This window comes from Halichoerus grypus, chromosome 2 (genome assembly GCF_964656455.1).
Source record: "Halichoerus grypus chromosome 2, mHalGry1.hap1.1, whole genome shotgun sequence".
Classification (NCBI taxonomy): domain Eukaryota; kingdom Metazoa; phylum Chordata; class Mammalia; order Carnivora; family Phocidae; genus Halichoerus; species Halichoerus grypus.
Window position 1 is genome coordinate 64,009,314 of NC_135713.1, and position 24,295 is coordinate 64,033,608.

The 24,295-nt window shown below is 38.1% G+C and overlaps 1 protein-coding gene across 5 annotated transcripts in view; it reads right to left on the bottom strand.

The window, feature by feature from the left end:
- Positions 1-24,295, bottom strand: part of UIMC1 (ubiquitin interaction motif containing 1) — a 170,184-nt gene that overhangs the window by 20,512 nt on the left and 125,377 nt on the right. For all 5 annotated transcript variants that reach the window (XM_078066907.1, XM_078066911.1, XM_078066908.1 and 2 more), the window contains 3 exons: positions 24,038-24,114; positions 18,957-19,060; positions 13,396-13,549 (listed from right to left, as the gene is read on the bottom strand). In XM_078066907.1, the coding sequence (XP_077923033.1) occupies positions 13,396-13,549; positions 18,957-19,060; positions 24,038-24,114 (335 nt within the window). The remainder of the gene's footprint in view (positions 1-13,395; positions 13,550-18,956; positions 19,061-24,037; positions 24,115-24,295) is intronic.

The window sequence follows — 24,295 nt, forward strand, 5'->3', positions numbered from 1 at the left end:
AGATGAGACAAGGGTTAAGTATAAATACAGAAGTGCACAGTGCTTAACACAAAGCAACAGTAATAGGAGGCACTGTTATAAAGACTAGGAATACGTTATAAACTATGAACTTAAACTTTTTTTTTTCTAAATGAGAGAATCCTGTTTTCAAATAAAATCTCATTTGAAACCCAATATATAAAAATTCATAAAAGCAGAGTTCTGGATGAGGTAGGTGATAAAGGTAGACTCTTTTTTTTTTTTTTTTTAAGATTTTATTTATTTGTTTGACAGAGAGAGACAGCGAGAGAGGGAACACAAGCAGGGGGAGTGGGAGAAGGAGAAGCAGGCTTCCCGCGGAGCAGGGAGCCCGATGCGGGGCTCGATCCCAGGACCCTGGGATCATGACCTGAGCCGAAGGCAGACGCTTAATGACTGAGCCACCCAGGCGCCCCTAAAGGTAGACTCTTTACTAATACTAGTCCTGGCTGCCAAGCCCTTTCCATGCCTCCACAGAACCCTAGTGATCTACAGAACACATTCTGAAAAACCAATGCTGTAGAACAGGGATAGGCAAATTATGGCAAATAAATGTATTTATATTTATAGGATAGGCAAATAAACAAATTATTTTAGAAATAAACTTTTACTGGAACAAAGCCATCTAGTTCATTTACATATTGTCTCCGGCCACTTTTGTGCTGTAATAGCACAGCTGTGTAGCTGTGACAGAGATCTGAGTAGCTGTGACAGAGACCATGTGGCCTACAAAGCCTAAAATATTTATTATCTGTCCCTTTAAGAAAAGTTTGTCAACTCTGGCTTTAAAAGAGTACATTTTCAGAGGGCCTACCTGCATAGCACTGTTAAGATGCTGTGGTGGGAATAAAAACGACTATGACACAGTTACTGTTAATAACAATACTAACCTTATGAGTATAAATCATGAGTGTTTAAGTCTTAAAAAGGAACACCTTGCAGGTGTGACTCTCCTGTAAATTAAAAGAGCCTGAGATATTAGTATCAAAAACTCTCTACAATGTATAAACCTTGTTGGACTCTGATTTCAAACAATCAGAAGACTCAAGGAGATTTGAACCCACCAAATATTTGATGATATTAATTTTTTAGGTATAACAGTATGATGGTTAGATAGGCTTTTCTTTTAGAGATCTTGGGGTGCCTGGGTGGCTCAGTCGGTTGAGCATCCAACTCTCAGTTTCAGCTCAGGTCATAATCTCATGGGTCATGAGATCCAGCCCTGCATTGAGCTCCACGCTCAGCAGGGAGTCTGCTTGAAGATTCTCTCCCTCTACCTTCTAGTGCTCTCTCTCTCAAATAAATCTTTTTTTTTTTTTTTAAGATTTTATTTATTTGACAGAGAGAGAGAGAGAGCAGCAGAGCACAAGCAGTGGGAGCAGCAGAGGGAGAGGAAGAAGCAGGCTTCCCGCCGAGCAGGGAGCCTGATGCCGGGCTCTCACGACCCAAGCCGAAGTCAGTCACTTAACCAACTGAGGCACCCAGGTGCCCTTAAAAAATAAAATAAATAAATAAACAGATCTTATCTTTCAAGGATACTTAGTAATATAATGAAGGATATCTGGGATCTGATTTGAAATAATCTGAGGAGAGGAGATTATGGATGGAATATAGATAAAACAGCAGTGACCATGAGTTGATGAATGGGTGGTACACTGGGGTTCAAAGTACTACTTAATCCTCTCAATTTTTAGTCGAATTTTGTTTGTATTTAAAACACACACATAATCCTTTTTGCAAGACAATAGTCAAAATTAGACTGGCCATTGTCTTTTGAAGAAACTGGTATGAAAGGCAGCACTAGATATAAAGAACCCAGAAAAAAATCCAAGAGGTTTCTCTCTAAAGAATCATTAATGGCAATTATATCCAGTGCGCACATACTGTCATCAGAGCCTAAATTAAGGTAATACTAAATGTGTTTCATATAGAGAAAAAAAACTCTGAACTTCTCTGAATTTTACAAGTGGCTGCTTTATCAAGGTTCTTAGAGAAGTGAAATGAATGACAAGAAGCATAATAGAAACATATAAGCTCTTTAAAATGTTAATAATATATACAAAAGAAAATATATCGAAACCAATCATCCAACTTAAAAACTACACTATTCTCAAAATTGATTATCTAACTGCGTACTTCTTCTTGATCCCATCCTGTCTCCACCCACCTCCACTAAGAATCCTTTATTCTCAAAATTACATTATCATTACTTTGTTCTTATAGAAACACACAGTTTTAATATCAATTCTTAAAACAATATATTGACTATCATTAAATTTAGTATTCTGAATCTTGTTTTTTTTTTAATCTGAACATTCCTGGATAATTCTTTGGAGTATAAGCTTTTTAATTAAGGCTGATTGTGTAAAAAATAATAATAATAATAATAAAGCTGATTGTGTAGCCCAGCTCCTGCCACTTTCTAGGTATGTGATATTGCAGAAATTATTTTCCTGTCAAGCCTCCTCTTCTATAAAAGTGGAATAATATCTGTTTCAAAGATTGTTATGAGAATTAAAGCAAAATACACAAAAAGCACAGTTCCTGGTATATAGCAGGTACTCATAAATGGTAGCTCTTATTGGTTGATATTAGGTATGATCTGTAAAGACTTGGCAAATTAAATCCTTTTACTTAATGGAAAAATAGTATCTTGCTATCAAGTGTTTCCTTTATATTATGCCCTTAGACTTCTTAAGTAAAAATTCAGTCTGTGAATGGACAATTTCCACAGCCACCACCAGAAGTAATTCTGATAGTTCATCTGATCCTTTCACTTTGCACACACACTTTTCAGAGGTGACTTATGTCATATCAACTCTGTTCACTAGGAAATAGTCTGAATCCACCAAACCGTTTTTCCCAGGTAATTGAAAAGCTGACAAGGTCAATTCTGATGAGATCAGATTTCATGTCTGCATTCAGGGATGAAGGATTCTAGTACTCTGCCTTCCTAAAACTGACTGAGGCTTCCATGGTCTCCTCAAACTTTCCCGACTGTGTGTATTCCCATCTCCATACATGGGAAGGCAGATAGAACCTGTAGCAATGAAGAATGCTAGTCCTGGAATCAGGTCAACCTGGGCTTGGGCCTTGGTTCTACTGCTTATTAGCTATCTGATGCTGGACAAGTACTAAACCTCTCTGATGCCAGTTTCCTTGTGAGAAAAATGAAGATAACGGTAACACCTTCTAAGGTAACTAAAGTCCTGCCTGTGGCCCTAAGATAGTTCTAATGGAGATGACTGATCTAATATTAATTCCTTGAACTTACTTCTTTCTTAAAATGCTCTAGATGCCTGAATTAAAAAATGTGACTAGATCATAAAGTGAGAGAACTCTGAAATGGTTTTTAGCTGATAATATTCCTTCAACACATGATGCTTTGGGTATTAACTCAGGTGCTAATAAGAGCTATTTTATTTTTCAAGGAAAGAATAAGCACATCTGGCAGAAGAAAACTGCAAAAAGAATCCTGAGGTCTGGCTCTTTAGCAGCAAGGCAGAATGAGTAGGGGTAACTGAAGCAAAGACAAAGTCAATGTTAAGAGGAATAAGATAGAAGAGTGAAGGCACTGAGGACTCAAGCAGACACATACTGCAGTCAGACTGCCACTTCATATGCCAAATCATACAGCAACTTTATGACTGTATCACAGTGGAGCAGATATGAGAAAATGTTTCACAGAAAGGTTGAACAAAAGTTGTCAGAAGACAACCAAGATGCAAGAGGAGGGGAGGGAAGAGGCACACTGCTGCTACATTATTAATACAAGAGGAGAAGGGTTACATGCAGTGCAACTTAACAAGTCTGGGGTGAAGGTACTGGTCATCCAGTAGCTATGTCAATAGGCATTCAAATAAGATGGTGGCCATTCCTGAAAATGCCAAACAGTTCTGCAGTCAAGTTATCAAAGAGGAATCTCTTAAATAGTATACAACTTTGGGCATCTGGTTCCTGGTGATTCCTGTACCAAACCACGACCTTCTCCTACCTCTTAGCTTCCTCCTATCATCAATAGCAATAAATTCTTTATCCTTTCTCCTTGATGCCCACCCCCCTTAATTCTGCATGGATTCCAAAACTCTTTTCCCCATATCAGTGCCACTTCTATTTACACCAATTAGATCTTTCTACAGAATCAGCACTCCTCTTGAAGAAATAAAAGCTTTGACAGTATTCACACAAGGAGGTTGCTTTCTCAGGCTGCGTAAATCTAGAAACTTGGTGAAAACTGACGGATGGATAGAAAAAACCTGGAAAGCACCCTGGAAGCAAAAGGCAAATCACTTATAAAGAACTTATATAAACGGATAAGAAAAATACTAGGAACCCAAAAGATACTTGGGCAAAGTTGAGAGAACAATTCTTCAAAGAAGAAAGACAAATTGGCTTTTTAAAAAAAGAAAAAATTTCAATTTACTACTAATCAAAGAAATATAAACTACAGTGAAATGCTATTATTTATCTATCAAATATGCCAAGATCTGTAAAAAAGAAAAAAAAATATTCCTCAGTATTTGGAATGGTGTTGTGAAAAGAACAGTCTCATATGCTAGTGGTGAGAATTTAAATAACTGAAATCTTTCTACAAAGCAATCTTAAAACTTTATAGATATAATCCAGTAATTCCACTTTTAGTAATCCTAGTTTAAGTAAAACAGAAATTCAGACAATTTATATATTACAAGGCTTACGCCACTGGCTTGCTTGCTTTCTTTATTAAAAGATTTTATTTTTTAAGTAATCTCTACACCCAACATGGGCTTCATCTCACAACCCCAACATAAAGAGTCACATGCTCCAATGACTGATCCAGCCAGGCACCCCAAGAAGGCTCATGCTATTTTCGATGTTTATCTTTAACAGGGGAAAAAAAAAAAAAAAAGGTAAAAAAACCCATGCCTGATATTAGGGGAACACTTAAATAAGAATCTGCTCTTTGGGGCACCTGGGTGGCTCAGATGGTTAAGCATCTGCCTTCAGCTCAGGTCATGATCTCCAGGTCCTGGGATCGAGCCCCATGTCGGGCTCCCTGCTCGGTGGGGAGTCTGCTTCTACCTATTCCTCTGCCTCTCCCCACTGCTCCTGCTCTCTCTCTCTCTGTATCTCTCTGTCTCAAATGAATAAAAAAAAAAAGAAAAACAAAAACAAAATTATAAAAAAAAATCAAATCAAAAAAAGAATCTGCTCTTTTTCTTGCCAACCAGAAGTAATCCCTTCCACCTTTATAAGTGGTTAGTGCCTCTATTTTAGTACTTCAGCTGATTTGTATCATACTTATGCCCAAGTCTGTTTGCTACACTGGACTATAAATTCCCTGAGTATAAATCTGAGGTCCCAGTCACCTCTCTCATATCCCTTTACCACATCTTGAGCACCCCCAGGACCTAGCACAACACTTCACTAAATCATTTAGAACACAAAAATTTCTATTAAGTTGAATCACTGTACAAAGCAAATTATCGACTTCAAAGACAGTATAATTTTATACATATGTAAACAAATATATAAAATACATACATAAAAGACATAAACAAATACTAAATTTAAAACAGACCTAATTCCACCACAATTTGCAGTAAGGTCAATTCCACAAGATTATAGGAATATTAGATTCCTAATACAGGAGTATTAGAAGGCAACAGTCAAAATCTACAGCCTTGCCCCTTTGACCCCTCCTTCCTGCCTAGAACACAGATGTGAGGTCTAGATATAAAAAAGCCACCTTGAAACCATGAGTCAAGAAGCTACAAGTCAAAGATTGTAGAGCCAAAAGAGAAAAGCCTAAGTTCTCATTACATCACTGAGCTACTGCCTCACTTTAGATACCTTGTTATGTCAGAAAAAGAAACCCTACATATTAAACCCATTGTTAATGGTGTTTCCTGTTACTGTGATTTATAGAATTTTGTGACAGATATCAATAGGGTTTTCTGTTACTTGTTCTGACTTATAAACAATGCATATCCATCTACTTGGTTACAGCAACTAGACCACCAATGGACACTTAAATCAAAACCTAATCGAAAGTCTTTCTTTACGGCGCCTGGGTGGCTCAGTCGTTAAGCATCTGCCTTCGGCTCAGGTCATGATCCCAGGGTCCTGGGATCAAGCCCCGCATCAGGCTCCCTGCTCTGCAGGAGGCCTGCTTCTCCCTCTCCCACTCCCCCAGCTTGTGTTCCCTCTCTCGCTGTGTCTCTGTCAAATAAATAAAATCTTAAAAAAAAAAAAAAAAAGTCTTTCTCTAGAATGACTTATACTTTCAGGAGAAAGAACTCCTTTCCATTAAAGACTAACAGTCTACAGCTGTGGGCAGACATCTTGTTTGCCCTTGAAAAGACCTCAGACAAGTAAGAGTCAAGAGATGGAGAGACATCATCTGAGCCCCTAGATCCAGCTCTGTCTGAAACCTACACCAGACTTCCCAATTACCATGCAAATTAACTTGTTTTTTGCTTAAGGTTACTTGAATTATATTTCTAACACATCCCAAAGAGTCCTATACACTACAGTGAAGTAAACACACAAAAAATTCTTTTACAGTTGAAAAAATACCCCATATTAACCAACATATTTCAAGTTAATTTGTCATTCTACAATTGCCTATTTCCTTTCATACTGCCCATACTACAACCACACTGAATCACTTGTTCTTTCCTGTATATTGTTCATATTTTTCTATTTATGTGATTTTGCCTACTGTTCTTTTACATTAATGCCCTTCCATCTTAATCTCTAATCACATTTCCTCTGAAACACCACAGACTGCATGTCCATTAGTAGTTCTAACCTTGTGTTACAGTTATTCATGTGCATGCCTTTTCTGCCCAACTGCACTATAATCTCAGTATGTTTGGATTTGTATATCTCCCCACAGGCCTCTGTCTCCAAAATCCATGTTATTTTTACTAAACCCATGCTATTTCCCAATTGTTAACACCTCAGTAGTTAGGTGTCAATAGCAATATAGTTAATCTAATCCTCCTAGGTATCACAAAAGCCATATTAACACAAGTGAGAAGACTAAGTGGGGCACAAACTACAGTCAGGTAGATAAATTCAGGTATATAAAACAGAAAAAGTTAAACTTTGTCTAATTAAAAATTTTATTTTCTTTTTTTTAAAAAAGATTTTATTTATTTGACAGCGAGAGAGATAGCGAGAGCAGGAACACAAGCAGGGGGAGTGGGAGAGGCAGAGGAAAAAGCAGGCTCCCCGCTGAGCAGGGAGTCAGACGCAGGGCTCAATCCCAGGACCCCGGGATCATGACCTGAGCCGAAGGCAGAAGCCTAACGACTGAGCCACCCAGGCGCCCCTAACAAATTTTTTTCATTAGAGATGTTCAGGTCTTACAATTTTTGCTGAGTCACCCAAGTCAAGCCTATTCTAGGCCTCAGTCCTTCTCTGTTAGCTGTCAGGCAAGTCTACAGCAAGGACTCTCCCCTCCATTCACCTACTTACCCACTATTATTTTTCCAGGAGATATCCATGAAGAGAAATCCATTCTTGACAGTATCCTGACTCTAAGCCACACCCCTGTATCTAGGCCCAAAGTGTACACAGTTAATGCCTTCAGCTTCCCTAACTCTCCTACAATCTATTTCTCACTAGCTTATTATTCTTACCACCTTACCACTTCCTTGCCTTTCATCTTCCCCTTAGCTCTACCTGGCTGATGGCTTATCCTTTATGTATTGGCATACAAACACAGACTTCAGAAAGACTACACAGGCAGGAATAATATTCAATAATAACAGCAGCTACCATTTATTGAACATTTATTGCGTGCTAAACAGTGCTAGGTACTTTATAAAGTGTCTCTGATTCTTTTTTTTTACAATTTTATTTATTTATTTGAGAGGGAAAGTGAGTGAGAGAAAGAGAGAGCATGGGGTGGGGGGGGCGGCAGAGAGAGAGGGAGAAAAGACTCCCCGCTGAACAGGGAGCCCAATATAGGGCTCGATCCTGGAACTCCTGGATCATGACCCGAGCTGAAGGCAGACGCTTAACCAACTGAGCCATCCAGGTGCCCCTAAAGTGTCTCTGATTCTCATGATAATCCTAATGATGTCAAGCTAATTTTACAAACAAGGCATCTGATCCTCAAAAAGGTAAGGTCATTTGTTAAATATTATCCAGCTGACAAGTATTACAGCTGAAATTTAAATTCAGATCTGTCTAGTTCCAAAGCCCGTGTTTCTCCCACTCGATCATACTGCCAAAAATAAAATGTTGGCTGTTCTCCCAGCTTCCACTGTTGTCCCGCACCCCAACAATCTATAATAGAGCAGAGTGATCCTTTATTCAAATATTAATTCATTCTTTGCTCAAATCCCTCCAATGGTTCCCCCTTTGCTCAGAGTAAAAGCTAAAATCCTTACTATGGCCTAAGAACCCTATGTGATCTGTCCACTTATCCCCTCCCCAATTACCTCTCTAATCTCATTGTTTATCTTTCCCTCACTTAACTTCACTCCAGCCACACAGGCTTCTTTGTCATTCCTCATACACATCAAGCCTGTTCACAACCAAAGGTCTTTGCACTTACTGTTCCCTCTGCCTGTAACACACTCTTCTCTCCACCTTGAAATCCCTCACTTCCTTTAGGTCTCTGCTTAGATGTCACCTTCTCAATGAGACCTTCCCTGACCACCTATTCTAAATTGCTACCTCCTGACCTCAGTGCTCCCTAACCGCCTCTTCCTCTGCTTTCTTTTCTTCTCCAAAATACTTATCACCACTTAACATATTGTATGTTTATTTATTTGTCAGTATCCCACTGCTAGAATATAAACTCCATGAGAACAGGAACTTTGTATATTCTGTTCACTGTATTTGGTATATAGCAGTTATTTAGTAAATATTTACTGAATGAGTAAATGGAGAGCTTCATTCTTCCTAAGTGTTTAAATAAAAATGGTCTCAAACACATTTTCCAGAAAGCAAATACAAAGGCAACCTGCCTTTGTCCTAGTCTAGATTAATTTAGCGAATCTTCTCCCCTCTAAACAATGCAACCCCCTCTAATTTTCCATACCTGTGGATAGCCATGTCATTGAGCAACAAACTGAGCAGACTGAGCCAACTTACCCAGAGTGTAGTATTATAATCAAATAAAACTTAGAGCAAAGTTAATCAGACACATATTTAATGATATGCATAATTGTTATTGTGCTGCATGGTAACTAGGCATAAATGGTAGACACTTCATGTAAATGACTCTAATTACTATTTCTTTTACACAGCCAAACCAAGCATGTCTAGGATTAGATTTAGGGGAAAACAGGAAGGAGGGGAGAGCTGGATACTTAACTCTGGAAGGTAAGTCCTCTCTCTTATTCCATCCCCTTAGGCATTGGGCTAACAGTCTCTCAGTCTGGGTTATGCATTTTCAAGAATAACTCTTTCCCTTCCATAGTAGGAGAGGCTCCCTTTTACCAAAAACTAGGCTGAGGGCTTGTCTGATTCCAGTCATAAAATGTGAGAGGAACAATCACTACTATCTCTGGCAAGGAAGACAGGGACAGGCAAGCTGGTGAAAAAAACAAAGATAGCAAACTTATTTTTGGTATGATATGGAAAGAACATGGCACACTAGTAGGTGCTTTACATAATTCCTCTAACTACTTCCCTACCCCACCTATAGCTCCAAACTCCGTTCCTAGGACACAGGAATAAAGCAAAGAGTGGGACAATTCCAGTGGGGACTCCCTGCTCCAAATTCTGTTATAGGGTCATAGAGAGTAATTCAGGTTAGCAAGTTAACACTACTAGAAAAATTAAGTGGAAGCTGTTGTTTAGTAGTTGTTGCCCTTGCTTCCTATCTTATCTAACCTATAGGAGGATAAAGGGCATCCTACTCTCCCATTGGTTTATCCAAACCTATCCAGCCTTCCCAGCCCAGGCTAAACCCACCCTCTCTGAGACATCACCCCTATTCACTGCAGCTCTCCTCTGTCCTACTGAACTTACAGTCAGAATCATTCATTTGGGTACATTATCATTGACTTTGTGTCATATCTTGCTAATTTCTTTTTTTTTAAGATTTTATTTATTTGACAGAGAGAGACACAGTGAAAAAGGGAACACAAGCAGGGGGAGTGGGAGAGGGAGAAGCAGGCTCCCTGCAGAGCAGGGAGCCCGATGTGGGGCTCAATCCCATGACCCCGGGATCATGACCTGAGCCAAAGGCAGACACCCAACGACTGAGCCACCCAGACGCCCCTTGTTAATTAATTTCTTAGGTTAATGTTTATCTCCCCAATGAGACTGCAAACTCCTTAATGGCAGAAATTCTGTCTTAAACTTCTTTAGTAACCCACATAAGTTTTAGCACCATTAAGAAAAAAAAATGCTCTGTAAGTATCTGGATTAATTAACGTTGAGGAGGAAGGCAATAGGTGATAGAAAGGAATCAAATTTCTCACTCTAGGTAGACAAGTTGCTGTTGAAATTTATAGTATTCTAGATTTGTCTTTATTATACTCCTGAACTAATTTTTAAAACAAATTTCCCTATGAAAAAAAAAGTGTTGGAGCACCTAGGAGCCTCAGTCAGTTGGGTGTCCAACTCTTGGTTTCGGCTCAGGTGGTGATCTCATGGATCACTGGATCAAGCCCTGAGTCGGGCTCCAAGCTCATTGCAGAGTCTGCTTGAGGATTCTCTCCCTCTGCCCCTCCCCTCCACCTCAGGCGAGCGCCTGCTCTCTCTCTAAAATAAGTAAATAAATCTTTACAAAAAAGAGTAAGAAAGTGTTACTGTCATTCAGGATATAGCGGACATCTTTGCATGGAGCTCTGAGACATCTGGATCAGAGCTACAAGACATACAGTGCCGAGAATATACAGGCTTCCAAGTCTATCAGAAAACATATATGTATGTATCTATGTCTGAAAGAGTCCTCAAGACCAGAATGTAAATCCCACCGAGCGGCATTAGACAGGGTCACTGACCCTTGTCCCAGTGGAATAAAGAGAACCTGAAAGGCTTTCCCTGAATGAATGACAGTGCAAGTCTCAGTCTCCTTTGCCCACCTGATGGTGTCAGCTTCTCAACAAGTCCAATGAGAAAACCTGGTTCTGGTGGTATAAATATTCAGAATACTCAGAAACAAGTCTGAATCAATTTCAACAGCATGTATTTGGGGCTGTGAGTTGCCCCACCACACCCTAGTAAGGAAAACCAGGCTAAAAGACAAGTATTATATAGCTGAAAGATGTCTTTGGACAGTAATGAATACCAAAACCTGCTGTTTAACCACAAACTATGAGAGTTCGGTCTCAGAGGTGGCAGTAGGAGCTACTTTATACTACCCCTTACCTAATAACTCTGACCAGAAGAAGGTTATCTTTCCTAGAGCTCAAGGTACATTCAGCTTCTCAAACTCATTTATTTTTGGACCTCAATGCTGAGTAGGTTGTTGACTCAGATAACTAATGCCAGTGGGTAAGCATGTTTGGTGAGATAGGCAGGATAGTTTCTTCCTTCTCTGGTCACCAAATGTCCAGCCCCAGAATTCTTTCAGTCACTGGAACTCTCTGCTAAAAAATATCAGACCTGAAGAGCTATGTCAAATTAAAACTGCATCTAGAACCCTAGTCCTTCAGTGTTCTACTAAAAAGAGATGATGGCCAGATTTAGGTCTTCAACTTTCACTGTATTTAAAAGATAACCACGCTATTAAAATGATGCTTAAAAACGATGACAAAATCTCTGACCCAGTAATTATACTACTGGGAATAGTAACAGCAGCTAAAAGTCCTTATTTACTTTGTGCTAGGCACGGTGCTATGCACTTTCCTCAAAATATCTCATTTAACCTCACAAAAATCAAATAAGGTCATTACTATTAATTGGCCAGCTGCATAAAGGGAAGCTAGGAAACTAGCACAAAATCACACACTGGTAAGTGACAAGGATGGGATTCAACCTCAAACTGACTAGACTCCAGAGCCTATCTTTTTTACTATCACCCAAACTAGTAATATATATATCCTTGGGAAATAACCCCAAAATTCAACAACTTTAGGCATAAAAGGCTCAATGACATATAATATGGCAACCTGAAACATGCTAAATACACAATAGCTAAGTAAGGGGAGACAATTCAGATTACAGAATATTATGTAAGCATTAAAAATATTTTTACACATAGCTTTAGCTGACATGGGGGAAATTTTATGCTATTAGTAGAAAAAGCAAAATACAAATTTTACAGATATTAAGATCTCAACTATGTAAAAAATATATCTGTCCATGGAAAGATCTAAATTTACTGCTAAATAAAAAAAGCAAATTGTAGAATAATGCATATTATAGTGTGGTCCCATTTATGTAAGTAGTGTCTGACTCATTTTAAGTATTCAATAAATATAAGCAATTATTATTATATTGAACATGACTACTTTATAATCAGAAAAATCAAATTTATTTAAATTCTAAGCTTAGGTACTACCTTATATAATAAATAAAAAGTATATTATTTCAGAAAAATTAAATAACATGTGCCTTTCTTCCTGGAAATCTTAATTTATAAAAATACAATTATATAATTTCAGATTAAATACTTCTAAGTTATGGGAATCAAGTAGGACTGAGGCATGCAACACTTCCAATCATCTAAGGTATGGTTATATTCAACACGTTGGACCACAGAGAGCTGAGCTGATACTATTATATTTACAGTTTAAAGCCACAGACAGAAAGGCAAGATTGGGGGTGGTAATTCAAGGGTTGCGATGAACAAGCAGATTTCTCTTGGTCAATAACTCACACTGCACCAAAACCAAGGTTTTTGATGTTCTCTTCAAGAGGTAACCAATAGTTCCAAGGTGATGCAGCACAGAATATAGGACATGAATTGAAATTAGGGATACTTTTTAGCTGCAGTTTTAAGGTAGAACTTTTACACACAAAACCCCACAAGGGACTTATCTTGAATAAAAAATGAGTAACTCTTATAACATTGTATGTCAACTATACTTCAATTTTGAAAAAAATGGGCAACTCTAGAACTTACTTCCTCAAGTTCCATAGGAGTCTCAGTATTTGAATATGTAAGATGAAACACAAGGTCCATAGCATCGCACTGATTTTTGGCCTACATATACCACAGTGTAAGTTGAAACATTAAAAGATAAAGATTTTTCCCTTCCCTTTCTCCTGAGTATGTGAAACAAAATAGCATACCTACCAAAGTAATAAAGAACATGAAAAGTACTGGAGAATTAAGTAGATAGCAGAAAGAAAAACCAACCAACCAACCCAACAACTTTAACTTTGAGGAAGAGTGGTCTGACTTTCCTATACTGCATTGCACAGGATTACGAAACTACCATCAAAGAAAAGAGCTTGATAAATCCTGGTAAGTTTTACCTGTGTCTTGCCCTATCAGCCCATTGCAGTACATGGCATGTCGCTCAATCTTTGTGGGTGGGAAGCCTTGGTCACATAGTGGGCAGGACACCTGGGTACTGGATGAGACTGTAGAAATAGGTATTTCCTTCTCAGCATTTCCCCTGTTACCAACCTGAAGAAAATAATAAATGGCAACTGTAATACCTTTACAATATAAAATATCTTTTCCCTCAAAGAACTGCAAGAGATTCCATCCCATCTTTCATTTACTTTTTTTTTTAAACATATACCTTTTTTTTTTTTTAACATTTTATTTTATTTATTTGAGAGAGAGAGTGAGAGAGAGCACGAGAGGGGTTAGGGTCAGAGGGAGAAGCAGACTCCCCGATGAGCAGGGAGCCCGATGCGGGACTCGATCCGGGGACTCCAGGATCACGACCTGAGCTGAAGGCAGTCGCTTAATCAACTGAGCCACCCAGACGCCCTCATTTACTTTCAAAGAGACAATACTGAGGCGCCTGGGTGGCTCAGTAGGTTAAGCCTCTGACTCTTGATTTCGGCTCAGGTCATGATCTCAGGGTCGTGACACTGAGCCCCAAATCAGGCTCTGCGCTGGGCATGGAGCCTGCTTAAGATTCTCCCTCTCCCTCTGCCCTGCCCTGCCCAGCTCTGATCCACCCCCACCGCATGTTCTCTCTCTCAAAAAAAAGAAAAAAGAGAGAGAGAGGGAGAGAGAGAATACCAATCAGTTTGCTAAATTCAGATCTGAAGATTAGTTAGTAATATAGTTAACAGTTATTCAGAACCTGCATACTATATGCTAAACACTCTGCATGTAATACTCATTTAATCCTCATAGTAATCTTACAAAGGTATTAAAATAACCTTTCTTACACACGAAGAAAGCATTGTCCAAAACAGTAAAGCAACTTGCCCAAAGTTACATAACAAATAAGAGGCAGAGCTGAAATTCAAATCAAGGACTGTTTAGCTCCAAAACCTGAGGGCATTCCTCTCTATCAAGCTCTTAGGTCAGTATGCTGTGTCTGCTGTTTCAAACAATCTACATATCAACAGCATCTCAAAGAAACTTTTTCGATCTCATAAAAGAACTGTGAGCATTCCCAGTGACTTCAGACATAAGGAGTTAGGAAACAAAAGAGTTAAGCAAAAGCACAACTAAAATTTAAGACCTAGACCTCAGCTTAGACCAGTAAGACATACCACCTCTTCTGTTTTATCTGTGACTTTTAGATTAAAAGAGGAAACAAAACAACTAAGACCCAAATATTTAAGCAGGCTCAAATGAAAGTCCTTAAGACAATTCTGCAGAAGCCATTCTTACACCTTCTCTCTCCTATTCCTTTCAGTGTTTTATAATCACCATTTTTCCTACAGTTGCCAGTGTCTGAGAAGCAGTTTTATTTTACCTTTACAGGTCAGAGCCAAGAACTCTGCAGTGATTAATTCAACAGTATGCGTGAGCACTGCAGCACTACTGCCTAATACTCACTTCAAAGGACAGCATGTCCTAACCAATCAATGTGAAACTGTCCCGCATAGCCACTGCTTCCATTTAAGAGCAAAGAACACCTGGGCTGTTATTATGCCTTACTACAGGGAAAAAATAAACCCTCTTCTGGTACAAGATCAAAACAAGACCAAAACTGCAATGGGTAGATAATTTGAGCTCTGGAGTTTTTTTTGTTTTTGTGTGGTTTTTTTTTTTTTTTTTTGGTTTAGGCCATTCCTAAAATCTACTGCTTGTGAATGTGATCCAACAGAGCGAAACAGGCCATCTAAATACCAAGTCGAACAGTTTCTACAACTGCCAGAAAATGTCGTTTTCAACCCACCTGTGGCCTTTTACTTTAAAAGGGGGAAAAAAAGAAAGATGAAATAGGAACTAACAGTGAGTGATTGAATTCATTTTCTATACCAGGCTTGGCCAAGCATTTTCCATAACCATCACTCACAACCACCCAACTGGCAGAGGGATCACTAGGTCTAGTATTACAGAAGAGGAAATTGATGTTTGTTTAAAAGGCAAAGTAACCTGCTGATGACAAAGTTAGTAACTGGACAATCTAGACTTGAACCCAAGATTCTGTGGCATCAAAACTTCAGTATTTCCATTCTACCAAATTGCGGCAAAAGCAAAAAAGGCATCCTCTCTACTTTGTTGCTGACCCTGCGGGATATTGGAAGACTACCTGGTTCTATTATTCTTCTCTAGAAGGTGGAGAAAGTCAAGTGTGTCTGGAAGTTCTAGGTGTTATTTATTCCAAGCTTAGTCACTTAGTTTCTCATAAACCCAGGTTCTTCTGTTCATAAATCTTACAAGGAAAAGTTGTCTTGTGCATGCAAAGCTATTTGAACAGAGGGGAGAAAAATCAATATACCCTAAAATTTGCAAGTAGTCTTGAGTTACTGAAAGTTAATGGCAATTGAGCAGTTACTTGGCATTCTAAAGTTCACTGAGCACAGAAATGTTATATGACATGAATGTCACTGGCACTCACACCCAGCACTATACTCCTTTGTATTCATCACCAGCTCTATAAAATGCACAGAATGTCCCTTCAACTATTAATGTATTCAAGAGAGAGTAGTCTATTATTGTCTTATTGTGAATACAAGACCACTTCTAATCACATTCATAGACAACCCAGAGGTTTCTGAACATTTTTATATAAAGTAAGATTTTTTTTCAGCACCATTTAAAAGTTCTATTTAAATATTAACTACAATAGAGGAACTTCAAGAGGAAAAAATGTAAGTGAAGCAGCCTTTATTAGGACCCTGCAGTCAGGGATTCAGTCTCTGAAGAGCTGCTTCTACTTCTTTTAAAATACTATACAGTCATTTCTCAAAAGAGGTACTTGGACACTGAATCTTGATCTCTTAAAGGTTGGTCCTTACCTTCTGGCCTCAAAAGAAACCTCACCTCAAGAAATGAACCGGGTAAAAATAAAAGTATGTCCTACAAATCACCAGCCCTCTGTCCCTCCCCAACCCAGTTTATGTGCAGCTTAGAAAGCTCTTTAGATCTTTCCCCTCTTTCCATAGGACTCAACATAGTTTACTTAAAAACCAACTGACTAAACCAACTGTTTGATTCTGAATAACTTCTATTAACTTTTCTGAGAAAAGACTCTCTCCAACCAAGGGATTATCTCGGGCAAGATATTCAGAAAATACTATTTCCAAAGGAACCTGACCACCGCAGGAAATCAAATCAAGAAGGATTACAGTTCTGCCATGCTATTCCAAATAACTCAAATACTGTTGAGCAATTCTCTGTCATTAGTAAGCTAATATCACTGAACAGCCACAATATATTACAAAGCAGTAAAATAAGAACTGGTTCCACATGCATACTTCTACTTGTGCCAAATCTCTGCTATGCGTTTCATATTCTTTATCTAATTTAATCTTCAAAGCTACCCAGTAAAATAGGTTATTTTTTGTGTCCATTTTACATGTGAAGAACTGACATTCAGAGAAGCATTCCTCTTCTATGCTTCCCTAATGCCCCAGACATCTCTCTATCATTTTATTTATCAGACCACGTTATAATTATCTATGTGTCTGTCTCCTCCCTTACCAGGACCCTTTGAGGGCAGGGACTGTTTTTTTGTTGTTGTTGATCTTTGTACCTCAAGAGTCTAAAATGAACAATTGGCACACAGTATACAAACTATAATATCTGTCAAATATATTAAATGAATAAAACAATTAATTAATTTGCCCAAGGTCACAAAATTAAGTGATAGGGTTGGGATTCTTCTAATTCCAATGCTCAAGCTCCTTGCACTATACCATACCACCTTCCAATAAACAAGAAATTTTAGGACAAATGACCCTATACACAGATTCCAAGATCAAGAGTCCACATCCATTATGATACTATCTTTGTGCTTATAAAATGTTCAGATTCTACCTTTCTAATAAGTGACTTGAACTAGTGATTACTCAATGATTTAAAAACTATAGTATCTCTAACATCTTTTAATGGAAACAGAATTCTAAGACCATTTACAGACATCCACAGATACCAGCAAACAGCAACACTGAAAAAGAGGACATTCAATGTGAGAAAGGCCATATAATTCCATCCCTTTGATGTGTACTGGTGCAGACATATACACTATAAATTCTAAATAGGGTTCATGCTCTTTGCCCCAAACAAAGAACGGTCTCCTTTGTAGTCATGGATGGGTAAGAAATCAGCCTTCATTAACAAAAAGATTGTAGGGCTTCTGTAGTTAAGATGACTATGTTAGTAACACTCAGTTCCCCATCCCCATTTAGAAGGTTCTGGTCCCTCCCTGGGAAGCCATTTTAACATTATCTAGCAGGATCTGTCCTCAGTCACTCTGTTGCAGGGAGTGTTACCATCAGGGAATCTTGGTCTGTCAGTTGTGACAGGTCAGGTTCCAAGGAACCAAGCAGTGTGCATGATTCATGAAAGCAGAGTTTCTACCCAGCTACCTGCAATGCAGAGACCAGGGAAGGAATCTACCTTCTATTGTAAAAACTGTTTTCAAAAAACCTAGAGTATAAAAAGGAATAAGAGAATGAAACCTTTATTTTTAAATGCTCAGGGTAAGATAACATATACAAATGTAACCAAAATATTTATTTCCATAGAAAAATTTGTTTAATTCTCAGGCTGCTTTTCAGAACAACAAATTTTAAAGATTCTGAATTATTTTTTAAAATTCTTGGTAAACTGTTTTCTAAGATTCAATATAATAAATATGTACTGAAAATCCTTTTTTTTTTTTTTTAAGATTTATTTATTTATTTGACAGAGAGAGAGAGAGACAGCAAGAGAGGGAACACAAGCAGGGGGAGTGGGAGAGGCAGAAGCAGACTCCCCATCAAGCAGGGAGCCCGATGCGGGGCTTGATCCCAGGACCCTGGGATCATGACCTGAGCCGAAGGCAGACGCTTAACGACTGAGCCACCCAGGCGCCCTATACTGAAAATCTTAATTGAGGTATGAACTTGTATCAACCACCTTTATGGATGATGCTAGATATGTGAAATTAGGAGAGGTAAAAAAGCCAATAAAAATCTGCTTATTTTTTCATGCTGCTATCCTGACTTTGCATTTCTGATACCATGTAGAAATTAGAGCTGAAAGTTACGTATAATATAAATATAGTGACTTTTTCCAAGATTGTTCATTTCTGTTATTTATCAGTAATATAACAGAAAATATCCCAGACTTTGGAGATAAATCCATGTTCAAATTCTAGTTCTACCATTATTAGCATTTTGAGTATGAGTGAATGACTTAAACATCCTAAGCCTCTGTTTCCCCATCTGTAATAGAAATAATAAAGCATATTAAGAAATCAAGAAATGGTAACTACTGTTTTTAGAAACAATGCTCAACTGAACTGAACTGTAGTGCTGAACTGAACTTAACTGTAAGAATCTCTGACATAAGTGTCTCCAAAACTGCAAACTTCTGTCACCTAAATCTTTCCAGCCAAGGTCAATGTTGCATCAGAGAGAGGAATATCAGTAGAAAGAAAACACTAAGAAAAATTATAGAGAATATTTACCTCCTTATCTGCCATTATTATTCTTACTTCATCCAGGATCTCTCTGCTACCTGGAGAGACTTCTTTTTCAAGGTCAAACGTTTCAGGAGAACTTAGCTGTGTCTCTGTAATTTAAAAAGTTAAAAAGTTATTAATTTTCATTCTGTATTTTCATAGTTAAAAAACCAAACACCTATTTCCCCTAAAGTTTAGTGTATAATACTGCAGTGGTAATACAGATCTAGTTTGATTCTTCTTAAAGCTTTACTGAGGCATAATTTATATACAACAGAATTCACCAATTTTCAGTATACAGTTTGATGAGTTTGGGCAAATGTATATAATTTATACACAGCATCATTTTTTTTTAATACCTATATACTATATCATTTATACCACATAACAATCAAGATATAAAACATTTCTGGGACATCTGGGTGGCTCACTTAAACATCCGATTCTTGATTTCGACTCAGGTCATGATCTCAGGGTCCTGAGATGGAGCCCCACGTCAGGCTGGGTGCTGGGTGTGGAATCTGCTTATGATTCTCTCTCTACATCTCCCTCTGCCCCTCCTCCCAACCCCCCCTTTAAAAAAAGATATAAAACATTAAGCACCCCCCCAAAATTCTTATGTATGCCTTTGCAGTGAATTCCCCACTGCTTGGCTCCTTGCAATGACCAATCTATGTTCCTATAGTTTTCCCTTTTCTAGAATGTCACATAAATGAAATCCTATAGTGTGCCATCTTTTGTGTCTGACTTCTTTCATTTAGTATAATGTGTTTGAAAAGCAACCATGCTGTTACATATCAGTAGTTCATTCCTTTTTACTGCTGAGTAGTAGTATTCCACTGTATGGATGTATCACAATTTGTTTATCATTCATCAGTTAATCCATCTGGCTTCTTTTCAGCACAGTTCTGGTTTTAAAGTATATTTATTTTGACAGAAAACAAAAACACTCCAATGTTAGTTCTAAAGTTAAAGGGATGATTAGAGAAGACAAAAAATTGGGAGAAGAAATAGAAAATACATCCTAAACAAAGATATGCCTTTCTTTAATATATTCTTTAGGCAGCATCTATTCATTCAACATTAACTCAACAAATATTTATGAACAAGTTCCAGGCACAGCACAGACAAGCAATATGAAGATGTAGGATGGTGTCCCTCATAGTCTAGCTCAGGAGTCAGCAAACTATAGCTCATGGACCAAAGCCAGCCAGCTTCCTGTTTTTGTAAATAAAGTTTTATTGGAACACAGCCACACCCATTTTTCCCTGTATTCTATGGTTGTTTTTGTGCTAAAATGGCAGCGCTGAGTAGTTTCAATGGCAGAGTTGAGTCATTTAGCCCACAAAACCTAATATATCTACCTAGTCTTTTACAGAAAAAGTCTGCCAACTTCTGGTCTAGACACCTATCACTTAATATAATGAAAGAACAGGGGCACCTGGATGGCATAGTCGGTTAAGAGACTCAGTCTTGGTTTCAGCTCAGGTTGTGATCTCAGGGTCTTGGGAGCAAGTCCCACATGCAGAGTCTGCTTGGGATTCTCCCTCCCTCTCCCCCTGCCCCTCCCACTAGCGCTCACTCTCTCTCTAAAATAAATAAATCTTTAAAAAAAAAAAAAAAAGGACAGTAACTCTATGTCAAAGAAGGACAACAAATCTGGAAAAGAAACTTAGAATACAAATCCAGTAAGTTCTTTCTTATCTACACTGTATGCACTGTACATCTAACTGATACTTCTGTGCTTCACAAATACAGTGAATGGCCTATGTTGGGCAAATAAAGTACCTATAAGATACTGAGGTATCTTCTCAACATCAAAGAGGGATTAAATGCCTTTCTAGTGTTAACTATATTTTAGTACCTTATAATTTTTTGCAAAATGAATATATATGCTCATACACACAGATTTTACCACCTTGGAGGAAAAAGGCTTACAGTGCATAAACTTCAAAGTCGTCTTTGTCAGGACCCCCTTCTACTTGCTACATGAGATGCTGCCCAATTCATGAATAGTTTAATAAAACCAATAAAAAAAAAAAAACCTTGTCAAGTTTCCTTGAGCGATATTACCAAAAAAGACATTTAGTCTCTTAGAAAATAAGAGCTACTCGTTGTCTGCACTACTGTAATAATAAAAAGTCTTTAAGCTTTCTGTGAATAGCTTAAATAGTCAACTATAAAGAAAAGAGAGCATTAGCTCCTTAGAAATAAACAATGCTAGGAGCATACACAAGGTGGGCATAAGGCTATAATCCTGCTTCTTCAACAAAGGGAGTAACTCTAAAAAGATGTTATAATTTTGAGTATCAGATCCCCGGAAGTTTCAGAAATATAAGACAAAACAAAATAGGTAAGATGGACTACTATACTCAACCTGCATTTCACCCATTTAGAACACATTGAGAACTCAAATTTTCTGGAAAATTTAGATGCATAGCTTCTAAATTATATATTTACCAAGAGATTCAGGAGTCTGGCTTCATGGAGAAGTAGTTATACTTTCTTAGGAAAAGGAACAGTAATGTTATGGAAACCTTTTGCAACCTCATTTAGGAGTGGTTTTTGTCAGCAAACAGTTGGACTTAATTAGCAAGCTAATGACAGCAAGTCATGATCATAAAAGTTATCTAACCTCAGTCCTGAAGGGCCTGCTTTTTCCTCTCTCATTAACTAGGGCTTTCAAAATTATTTTATTTACAGGTTCCTCCTGCAAGATCCCTGGGTACATCACATGCCATCATCCTAAACAGACTGAGTGACTTCCTAACAGGATGGCATAGTCAGCAATCCAAGGTGGGGCGGGGGAGGGGACGGAGTTGTAAAGTTTTCTTTTCACAAAGATAGCACAGCATTCCTGAATGCTCCTGCCAAAATCGGAGCACTTGGTAGTGAGGTCTCTTAGTGGGTATCATCAGGCAGTAATTCAAATACATTTTATATGAATTTATATAAAATATGAATTGTATGAATATGAAAGAAACCACTTTCAATAGAAAGAAAGAAAATTAAACTTAAAAATAAGTAAAGAAAGACCTTTTATGATATGCTGCCAAATGTTTATAAATGTTTATAGGTCTTTCGTAGAATAATGTGTAAACTAAGTTTAAGTCTCTGTAGGAAAAAAAGTTGAAAGAAACCAAAATAAGAAAACTATGTGTCTCTCTGACCCTGATAGGTTATATGAGATCTAAGGGAAAACTAGGTATGACTTACAGTAATTATGTGTACAATACTTACTGCCCAAAGAGTTTAAACATTGATAGGAAGTCCCTCAATCTCATATGAATGAGGTTACTGATATATATAATTGGCCTCACTTTTAAGAAAAGCAAAAAAAGAAAATATAAGCTAAAACAAATTCCTTAAAAAGTAGTGGTTCATATCACAAAACAATTCTTCATATTATACAATGATTCAACTCAAGAGTTCCCTTAGATAATTGGTATCTTAGTTCATTTAAAATTATTTTGTGTGGGGGCTCCTGGGTGGCTCAGTCAGTTAAGCGTCTGCCTCTGGCTCAGGGTCCTGGGATCCAGCCCTGCATCAGGCTCCCTGCTCAGCCAGGAGTCTGCCTCTCCCTCTCTCTGCTCCTCCCCCTGCCTCCGCTCATGCACTCTCTCACTCTCTCTCAAATAAATAAAATCTTTAAAAAAATAAAAATAAAAAAACAAAATTATTTTGTGTGAGGCACCTGCATGGCTCAGTCAGTTAAGTGTCTGATTTCGGCGCAGGTCATGATCTCAGGGTCCTGAGATGGAGCTCCACGTCGGGCTCTATACTCAGTGTAGAGTGTGCTTCTCCCTCTCCCTTTGCTTCCTCCCCGCCGTGCTCGCTTGCTCACTTTCTCTCTCTCTCAAATAAGTAAATAAAATCTTTAAAAAAAAAATAAAATTATTTTGTGTATCGAGGTGGGGGATGGGCAAAATGGGTGAAGAGGAGTGGGAGATACAGGCTTCCAGTTATGGAATGAATAAGTCACAGGGATAAAAGGTAGAGCAGAGGGAATATAGTCTATAGTACTATAAAAGCATTGGAGGGTGATAAATGGTAACTACACTCGTGGGGAGCACAGCATAACACATGTCAAATCACTGTTATACACCTGAAACTAATGTAACATTGTATATGTATGTATATATAAATAAATAAACACACAAACAAACAAACAGGGGCACCTAGGTGGCTCAGTAGGTTAAACATGCGACTCTTGATTTCGGCTCAGGTCATGATCTCAGGGTTATGGGACTGAGCCCAGAGAGTCAAGCCCCACATCAAGCCCCTCATTGGGCTCTGCACTCAGCAGAGTCTGCTTAGATTCTTTCCCTCACCCTTTCCCCCCTCAAATAAATAAATCTTAAAATAAGTAAATAAAATCCCATTAGCAAAAAAATTTTTTTTAATTTTAATAAAAGTTTGTTGTGATTAAAACAAAAAAATTATTTTGTATGTCAAAATCTATTCATGTGCAACTCTGAATGAGCATCTCTTGTACCTAAAGTAAGGTACACATGTCTTTTCATCTCTACAATTAACAAAAGGCAAAGTACAGTACTTAACCAAGTTAAGTGCCTTATCTGAGATTAAAAATAAGTCAATGACAGAACTGCACAAAATTCAATTTCTAGACTCCCTCTGCTATAAGGAGTGAATGGCAATGTAAAACTAGTAAAAGGCTCTGAGAAAAATCTGCTTAATGACAGGCAGATTTGAGGACAGCCCAATTTGGAGAACCCATAAACCAAAATATAGAGTCCTCTTGCCTCTGAATGTACAGTTAAGTGCTATTCCTGATGGCTTTGCTGCCATCTCTGATGAGGCTGGTAAGCAAACAAGGAGACAAAAGAGCATATTAATTTCAAAACTAAAATATCTCTGAGAAAAGACAGAATCAGAGCTAATGTCCACTAAAAAAGCGTGTATGTTAAAGTATGTGTACATATATATATGTGGAGAAGATATGTACACATATACATCAATCACGCATAAACCTCCTGAAAGTGGGTTGGAAAAGCCAGAAAAATTAATAGGCACGAAAAGTAGATAGCTAGGGATCAGAAATTCAGTACGATCAGTGGGGTGCTTACCAGGACACACAGTGATTTCCTCTGCAGAACTCTCTGGCATAAGGACTGAGCTTCTCTTACTGGTCAAAGCAGCAATGCTGAAAAAGAACCAAACCCCAAGTGGATCCCAGTATAATAAATCAGAACACAGGGCCAAAAGCAATGGTGAGTCATTTACAAAGCCACAGGTAATCCAATACCTGCCGTCCAATACCACAAAAGCACAACAGGGAAGCAAGGAATTGGTAGTGAAAACTCCAGGCCAGAAATGGGGAAAAT